This window comes from Acinonyx jubatus, chromosome E4 (genome assembly GCF_027475565.1).
Source record: "Acinonyx jubatus isolate Ajub_Pintada_27869175 chromosome E4, VMU_Ajub_asm_v1.0, whole genome shotgun sequence".
In the NCBI taxonomy this organism is placed as follows: Eukaryota; Metazoa; Chordata; class Mammalia; order Carnivora; family Felidae; genus Acinonyx; species Acinonyx jubatus.
Genome location: NC_069395.1, coordinates 2,303,142 through 2,311,368, shown reverse-complemented (window position 1 = coordinate 2,311,368; position 8,227 = coordinate 2,303,142). Strand labels below are relative to the sequence as shown.

The 8,227-nt window shown below is 63.9% G+C and overlaps 1 protein-coding gene across 3 annotated transcripts; it reads left to right on the top strand.

The window, feature by feature from the left end:
• Positions 1 to 487: 487 nt before the first annotated feature.
• CRABP2 (cellular retinoic acid binding protein 2) lies at positions 488 to 5,622 on the top strand. Of its 3 annotated transcripts, XM_053209240.1 has the most exons (7): positions 488 to 741; positions 937 to 1,092; positions 1,422 to 1,652; positions 3,747 to 3,953; positions 4,312 to 4,490; positions 4,637 to 4,753; positions 5,165 to 5,622. In XM_053209240.1, the coding sequence occupies exons 3-7, from the start codon at positions 1,583 to 1,585 to the stop codon at positions 5,213 to 5,215; spliced, it is 624 nt and encodes a 207-aa protein (XP_053065215.1). In that variant the 5' UTR covers positions 488 to 741; positions 937 to 1,092; positions 1,422 to 1,582; the 3' UTR covers positions 5,216 to 5,622. The 3 variants fall into 3 exon arrangements, with proteins under 3 accessions (XP_053065215.1, XP_053065216.1, XP_053065217.1); XM_053209241.1 differs by lacking the exon at positions 3,747 to 3,953 and having other exon boundaries at positions 512 to 741; positions 937 to 1,652; XM_053209242.1 differs by lacking the exons at positions 488 to 741; positions 937 to 1,092; positions 1,422 to 1,652; positions 3,747 to 3,953 and adding an exon at positions 3,961 to 4,068.
• Positions 5,623 to 8,227: the final 2,605 nt, after the last annotated feature.

Here is an 8,227-nt window from a genome sequence, read left to right as displayed (position 1 = left end):
AGGCCCCCAACCCTCTTGGCCGGTCCGGGGCTCTAAGAAGAAGGGTTCCGAGTCCCAGTGAGCCTGTCCTCTGCCCCTCCCACGGACACGCTGGCAGGGAGGGGCCAGCGCCGGGACCAGATGTGGGGCTTTTCCTCGCGAGGGGCCTGGAGCGGGGCCTGGGTGCGGCGCGCGGCGGGCAGCGGGGCCACGTGCGCGCTTTCGCCAAGGGAAGCGGGCCGCAGTCCTGGGCGCCCGCCGGGCCCGTCCGCCTCCGCGGCTCTACCGTTGGCGGCCTCGGGGGCTCCCGGCCGGACCTCCATTTGGGTCAGGCCCCCCCAGCCCGCCCCGCAGGGGTCTCCGCGGGTAGCCGGCCCGGCCCCCTCCTTTGATGTTCCGGTCCGAAGCTGCTGGCGGGGGGGGGGGGGGGGGGGAGAGGGGAGGGGGGGGCGCGGCCTCTCCTTCCGCCCTTTGGACTGCGCACGACGGTGACACCTGAGACCCCGCTCCACCCCCTTCCCGGGGCACCCAGTCTCCCTCCAACCTGGGTGGCAGCGTGGCGCGCCGGGGCTCCGCGCCTCGGTCCCCGCCTCCCCTCCCCGCCGCCGGCTGCGATCCCCTGGGGGTCCGGAGAGCCCGGAGACGGAGAAACCGCCTTAATAAAGAGCTCGTGTCAAGTGATTGGCTGTGACCTCTGCCCTCCCCAGACTCGCGCCCGCGGCTCCTGCTTAACCCTTCGATGCCCGCCCAACCGTTGAAGAGGTGGGAGTCTCCCCCGCGCCAGCTTCCAGGGTCCCCAGAGGCCCCCGGCACTGCCGCAGCCCTAAACTCTGGGGAGACCGGCCTGGGTGGGGGGGAGCGGGGGGCGCCCCTCCCCGCCCCCTGCAGCCGCTCCAGCAGGGGGCGCCGTTGCCTCATTCGGGTGCCCGGCCCCGCAGCCCCTGGCCTCCCCCGCAGGTCTCTGAGCTCGCGGCGGCCGCCCCGGACCCAATTGGGCCCCAGTGGAGCCGAGCCCCGCCGCCTCGTCTTCCGCAGCTCCGGCTCGGAGCGGGATTCGCCCGCTGGTAGTGCCGCCGGGTGCCGGGCGCCAAGGGGCCGAGCGCACCGAGTCAGGTGGGGACCGAGCGAGACGTGACCCTGGGGCTCGCGCTGCAGGACGTGAGACCTGGGTATCTGCGCCCCGGGCCTGGCGCCCCCTCCTCCCGGCTGAGAGCCCAAGCCGAGCGCTCGGCCCGTGTCGCCTCCCCAGACACCCCTGGCGCGGGAGCCAGCTGTCTCGGGCCGGCGAGCCCTGCACCCGCCCCCGGGGCCAGATCCAGAGGCCGGGGAGCCGGGGCTCAGGGCCCCCCAGGTGGGGTGGGGGGCGGGGCGGCAGGCGGAGCCATCTCTCTCGCTCTCGCTCTCTCTCTCTCTCTCTCTCTCTCTCTCTCTCTCTCGGGCAGGGGCGGGCCCGGCGCAGGGTATAAAAGCTGCCCGCGCGGGAGCCCAAGCCAGCTCCGGGGTTGTCCTGGGACGTGTCCTGGCTCCCGAGTCTCACGACCAGGCGACGGCGACATCTCTCTTGACGAAAAGACTCGGCGTCCAGTGCTCCGACCAAAGCATCATGCCCAACTTCTCCGGCAGCTGGAAGATCATCCGATCGGAAAACTTCGAGGATTTGCTCAAAGTGCTGGGTAAGGAGATTTTCGGGCGCCCGGGGCCTCGAGGTGGGCACGGGAAAGAAAGGAGGGCGGGGATCCGGGCGGGGGAGGTTGGGCGTCAGCGTCCCCGAGCAAGGGGGCCGAGCGCCTGGGTCGGGGGGGCTCAGGGCCGGGACCTAAAGGTCCTGAGCGACCAGCCTGTGGATCCAGTAGAAAGCACGAGGTCGGTGTCCCGGGGGTGGGGTAGGGGAGCCCCTCCGAGACCTTGCCGCCTCTTCGCCCCTGGCCCCCCGCGGCGGCCAGTAGCCCAGTCCCCACACGGCCTCCCGGTTCAGCGCGTTCCACTCTGCGCCCCCGCCCTCCATCCGTGAGACTAATGCTTCCCTAGGCGGGCAGCTCCAGAGGCCCAAGTCTCTGCATAATTATCACTTTCTTAGATTTCAACAAATGGCTTCGTGTGAAACCCCAGCCCCCCATTCCCGAAAAACTGCGGGCTCTCTTCTCCCTCCCTCCCTCCCCTGAGGACCCCCCCCCCCGCAGCCCTGCGGGGTGTGTGGGTTAAAGGTGGGGGGAGTGGAGGCTAGTCTCAGTGCGTTTCCCAACTCCTGGGTGCCCTGAGGTGTGTGGGGAGCTGCCCCAGCCCAGGCTGCTGGGAGGGGGCTCTGGGAAGGGGAACATTTGGGAAGCCGCCACCTGGGAGCCCTGCGGCCTACGGGTAAGCATGCCATCCATTTCTAGATTTCTAGACTGAACACAGTGACCCCGGTTGGGCAGGGGGAGTGGGGGGGCACTTGTGTGTGGGTGAGTCTGGACCTCCGAAGAGTCTGGAACGCTGTTTCCATCACGCCTGGCCATTAGCTCTTGCCCCCTAACCCCAGCACTCCTTCGAGGCATGTCTCCTTTCTTCCCCACTCTGCCCTCGCTGAAACTAAAAACCAAAATGAAGACTCTCCCTTCAGAAAGCCTAGATGCGTTCCCTCCCCTTGTCTGGATTCTGGCCCCTGTCCCCAGTGGAGGAGGCCCGAGGTGGCCGGGCACACACCCGCAGGCCCAGCTGGAGACTAAGAGCCCAAGCCCAACCCTGTGGTCTGTCTGTCTGTGGTCTGTTTGTCCTCCCTGCAGGGTCTCTCAGAGCCACGTGCCCTCCTCAGGCCCTGCTGGGGGCAGATTGAAAACAGACCCGTTAGACAAACAGCCCTGGCTGGAGCGGGGTCTCCTGCGAGCCCGGCCTCGCCCAGCCTTGCCTCTGCAGGAACCTAGGCCCCGCCCTGCCCCCTCTGCCCCAGTCAAGGATCCCTTTCCTGGTGAGGCATGCCCAGGTGGTGTTGGGGGATACGTGTCCCATCCACTATGGTAGGCGGACTGCGTGAGCAGATTCTGTTCCTGTAACGGGGAAGATGGTTGTCAGACGGTGAGCTGGACTTTCAGGGGGCAACACGGTGGAGGCAGGGTGGGATGGGCCTCCTCTACCAAGGTGACCGGGCCCGGGGGCCTCAGTCATTTCTCCCAACAGCCAAGAAGGGGGCTCCTGGGACCGCTGGGGGAGTCCATCCGCTCTCCCTGTCCCTTTCTGGAACAGAGCAGGTCTGCTTTGGTGCCAAGGGAAAAGAGGATTTGTTTCTGTAGGAACCCAGGTCTGCAGGAGGGGCAGGGAGCTCGGCTTCCCTGACCCAACCCTGCTTGCCCCCCCACCCCCGATCCCCACCCCTTGCTTCCCTGAAGGTCTCTGCTCCAGGTCAGGGTGGGGGCGCCCAGCAGGGGAAACGGGGTGATGCTCAGACACGCCCCTGCCAGGTAGGCCTCCCTGCCTGCTTTTCTTCCTGGGACAGATGCTGTCTCCTGGCTTCGCCACCCTTCTTAGAGACTGGGGAGCAAAGAGAAGGGGTCCAGTGTGGGGAAGGATGTGGGGGGCAGGCACAGGGACTCTGGGTCCACAGAGGCTGAACGAGAAGACCTGACCACCGAGGTCACGACGATCCTAGAGTAAGGAACATATGGGGGGGAGGGGGGGGCAGTGTCCCTTTCCGTCCCGCGAGGGGAGAGGAGCCAGGAGGGCAGGTGAGCTCTGGCTTTTCCTTCGACTTCCTTTTCTCAGTAAAAATAATAAGAGCTCCTGTTTCCTGAAAGCTGGAAGGTATACCCAGTGCTGCGTGCGCCGAGTCCTGCACACGTCACCCGTGCTGTGGGGGCTCCACTTTATGCTTGAGGAACCCGAGGCCCAGAAAGGTTCCGTCACCTGCCCAGAGTCACCTGGCCTGCCAGAGAGGCCGAGCCACGTGGATGTCAGGGCCGAGTGGATCTCACTGCAGAATCTCTGGCTTCCCCAGGCCATTTGTAAGAGGGGACCAGCCGCCCCCCTCCTCGTCACCCACTGATAGTCCCCGCTCCTCACTTTGGGGAGGGACAGAGATTGGGCACATGAAGGCCAACCCAGCGCCAGACAGGGGAGGTGGGTCCGGCAGGAAGGAAAGTGGCCCCTACTTCCTGGATGGGAGTGGCGGGGCCTGGCTGGGGATCCCGGGTCTGGCCTGCCCTTGGGCAGGGGTGAAGACAGGTCTGGCCTGCCCTTGGGCAGGGGTGAAGACGGTGACTCTGCGGAGTCCACCCCAGCGGAGGGTGTCGAGCAGGGCGGACCAAGGGCGGCAAGTGAGGCGAACTGGGCCGAAGTGAGGGCGCCGGCACCTCCCTGCAGGGGTGAACGTGATGCTGAGGAAGATCGCCGTGGCGGCAGCATCCAAGCCGGCGGTGGAGATCAAGCAGGAGGGAGACACTTTCTACATCAAAACCTCCACCACGGTGCGCACCACGGAGATCAACTTCAAGATCGGAGAGGAGTTCGAGGAGCAGACGGTGGACGGGAGACCCTGCAAGGTGAGTCCCTCGGGGTCATGGCCTCCATTGCCCTGCCTCACCATGTGCCATTTTCCGGAGTGTTCTGGGATCCTTCCAGCGGAGCAAATCCCTCTCGCGGCACCCACCCTGCTGCGGGCCCAGCCTACCTGGCCTCTCTCCTGCAGAGCCTGGTGAAATGGGAGAGTGAGAACAAAATGGTCTGCGAGCAGAGGCTTTTGAAGGGAGAGGGTCCCAAGACCTCGTGGACCAGGGAGCTGACCAACGACGGGGAGCTGGTCCTGGTAAGCTGCTCCCAGCTGAGCACAAGCCCGGTGCCACCTTCGGGCTTTTCTGGGACGCTGCAGGGCGCTGGAGGTTCAAGACCGACCATAGCTGGCCTCCCCACCTCCTGATGGCGCTGCTGGGGAAGGACTAAACTGTCCCTGTCCCACAGGCTGCTGCCCTGTGGCCGTGCAATGGTGTCCCGTGTGGAGCAAGCCATGTGGGCTGAGGCGGCAGGGTGGCATCTGGGCAATCCGTCCTCACAGCTTGGGGAGGAGTATGTGGGACACAGCCCCGGGGGGTCTATGCCGTCTTCCCTCCCGTGACACCAGGGCATTTTGGGGGCCAGCCCCTGCCTGTCCATTCTGAATCTAGAAGCAGGACCAGGGGCCTTCCAGGTTAACAATGACTTCTGACTTCTGTCCTTTTAGACCATGACGGCGGATGATATCGTGTGCACCAGGGTCTATGTCCGGGAGTGAGCGGCCGACGGTCCAAGGGCTTCCAGAGCCGCCCCCCAGCCCCTGCTCCCTGCCCCACTGCCCTTCCCCCTTCCTTCTAGGCTAGCTCTCCCCTCACCCCGCTCACTCCCGGGGATGCTGGGATGCCTCCAGCGGGGCTCTGCTTTTTGGGGCCTCCCCTTCCTCCGCTCCCCCAACAAAGAGGGATGGATGGTAAGAACCCTGATCACCCGGTCCAGAATCACTCCCCTTCCCCAGCCAGCAGTCCCAGCCCCAAACCAGCCCAGAGCACAGCCCCTCTCTCTGTGAGGGGACCTGAGGGCCCCAGTGGGAAACACGGCCCTCTGGTTTCCACTCTTTGTCCCGGTAGCCTACACAGTGTAGAATATTTATTGGTTAATTTTATTAAAATGTTTTGAAAAATACAACCCGTCTCTGGCTCCTTGGGAAGGGGACAGATGAGTCGCCTGAGTTCCACTTTGCCTCTGAAATGCAGTGTGGGAGGCAGGTGTTCAAGCAGCAGGATGAGAGGAGGGATGGGCCTTCCCCTCGTCCCTCCGCCCACCGCCCCCCCCTCCACCCCTCCCCTCTTCCAGCCTCCTTCTCCAGTCCTCTCAGCAGGGGCACTCCCACCCCCCCCCCCCCCGCAGGAGCTGACTCCCACTTTTCCATGATGGTGACACAGCTTCCTCCTCCAATTGTTCCTCCTCTCCTCCAGCTCCAATCTGGGCCACCCCAGGCCTGGCCTTGACCTCCCACATGGTTCCAGATGAGCTCACCGATGCCCACAGGCCGACCTCGCTCCTGCCCGGGGCTCCCCCTGATGGGACTCCACTATCTCAGCCCTGAGACCTGCACACCCCCCCTGCCGGCCCCCACACCCCTTCCCACACCTCCACTCTCGGGTCCAGGCTCTACCGCGTCCTCCTAAGTTCCATGGTGACCTCTCAAGTGCCCGCCCCCCTCCCGCAGGCCAAGGCCCCCCACCAGACCGGCTCAGGGCTCAGCTGTTTAGGCAACAGCACCTTCAACCTGGCCTGCCCCGCTCTTCACCGTCAGGGCGTCGTGGGGTCTGCTCTGTCACCGGCTGCTTATGCTTACGTGACCTCAAGCGAGTTGCTTTGTTTCTTTGAGCTTTAGGTCTGTAATCCAATGACTTATGTGAGGGGAAGTTTCAGTGGGGTCCAGCCAAATCCAGGCAAGGTCACCAGCCTCTCCCCACTGCCCCCATCCTGTCCTCTCCGTTTCCTTTGTGCTCTGGCCACGCTCAATCCTGTCACGTAGAAGTTTCCCCTCCATCATGGAAAATGGTCTTCAGATGCCCCATGCTTACATGGTCACAGCTTGGGGTCCCCCAAAAGAAGGACTCTCTCCCAGGGTCCGTATCTTCATCCCAGAAAGGGTTCGATTCTGCTGGATCGCATGACTGTCCCTTGGCCCACTGGCTATTGGCAGGGCAAGGGGCCTGGACCTCGTGCCCTGCCATGGCCACGGGACAGGTGGGCCGGTGTGACAAGCCCCCCAGAGCCCCTGGGATGGGAAGGAGCGCTTTCCTATGAGGAGGGTTGCAGATTTCTAATCTATAACCTAGCAATTATGTACAACGTCCACCTCACAAAGGCATGTACATAGCACCTAGCAATAGTAAGCCCTCAGGAAACGAGGGTCCCACCTCTCTGACCCACCCTCCAAAATGCTGCCGGGGGCAAAAGAGGGGGCTCTTCAATAAATGAGCTGTATTATGTCAGTGCCTTGTTCAAAAATCCATAAAACAAAATAAAACTCCCATCAGCTGCAGCCCCTCTTTTTGTCCAGAATGCAGTCCAGACTGGCATCAGAGGCCATTTAAGACGTGGCCCCTACCCCCTCCTGCGTGTGCTCCTCCCCTGCACCTGCACCGCAAGGCGCCCTCTGGCCCACGGGCGCCCAGTGCTTCTCCAGAGCTTGGCTTCTGGGTGGCAGCGGCCCCTCCCCCAGCAGTGCTGACAGCCAGCGGTCACGCTTCACAGCCTGTGTGTGGCAGGTGAGCCTCCACTCCCTGAAAGACTGGGGTGCCCTGGGGCCAGGGCCTCCAGCTCCTGCCCCACGAGAGGCCACGTGCTGCAGCTGAGAGCAGAAGGTCAGGGCCCCAGAGTGGGGACACGATGTCCAGAGTCCTGGGGCAGCCCAGGCCCCTGAGTGGGGGGTGGGGGCAATGGTGGGCCCTTTTTCGTGTCCACATCTGCCTACTGTTTCCTGAGAGCCTCCCGGGAGCCGGGCACCCTGCTGGGTGCTGGGAACTTGGAAATGAATCCAATGGACAAGATGGCTGCCCTCGTGGGGCCTGCAGGAGGGAACAGACCTGTAACGGGGAACCAGAAGATTAAAGACATAAACGCACCGGTCAACTCATAAGCACAGACCACGTAACCATGTAGGTGCTTGAAGGAAAGGGGGGGAGAGGGGGAGAGCACCAGAGGAGGCCTCATTTACCCTGGGGGTGGGCAGAGGTGCTGGGGACGCAGGTGCTCTGGAGGACGGAGAACTTCGGGGGGCCTGAAGGACGCAGTGGGGTGAAGCAGACAGGAGGGTACTCTAGGCAGGGAGAATCACAGGGGGAGGCCCTAGGGACAGTCTGGGGCTGCCTTTGGCCTGGGGACTGGAGTGCAGGCCAGCTGGGGCCTTTGGGGGCCGGGCCGGGCACAACCTGAGGGGCCCGAGGCCACAGTAAATATTTCTTATTTGATTCCAAGAGCAGTGATGAGCCACTGATGAGCCACTGAAGGGGGTGGCATCCCTCTGGCTGCCACGCAAAGACGGAGCAGAGACAAGCGGGGGGTGGGGGGGGGCAGGAGGCTGGGGAGACCCTGGGGCAGAGAGTAGAGACCCCGTGATGCACGAGTCAGGGGACCAGGGGTTAGAAAAGGCAGAGTGCCCAGAACGGCTCTCTGGCTTCAGTCCTGGGGGCTGGTGGTTCTGTTTTCAGAAATGGAGAGATGAACCTAGGCTTTCTGGATGCCATTTGCTTTGTTTTAATCCAGAAGCACCGTAACT

Coding starts and splice junctions, on each gene's coding strand:
- CRABP2 (XM_053209240.1), top strand. CDS start 1,583: ATGCCCAACTTCTCCGGCAGCTGGAAGATCATCCGATCGGAAAACTTC. Junction 3,954..4,311: donor CTGGCTTCCCCAGGCCATTT/GTAAGAGGGGAC, acceptor ACCTCCCTGCAG/GGGTGAACGTGATGCTGAGG. Junction 4,754..5,164: donor ACGACGGGGAGCTGGTCCTG/GTAAGCTGCTCC, acceptor CTGTCCTTTTAG/ACCATGACGGCGGATGATAT.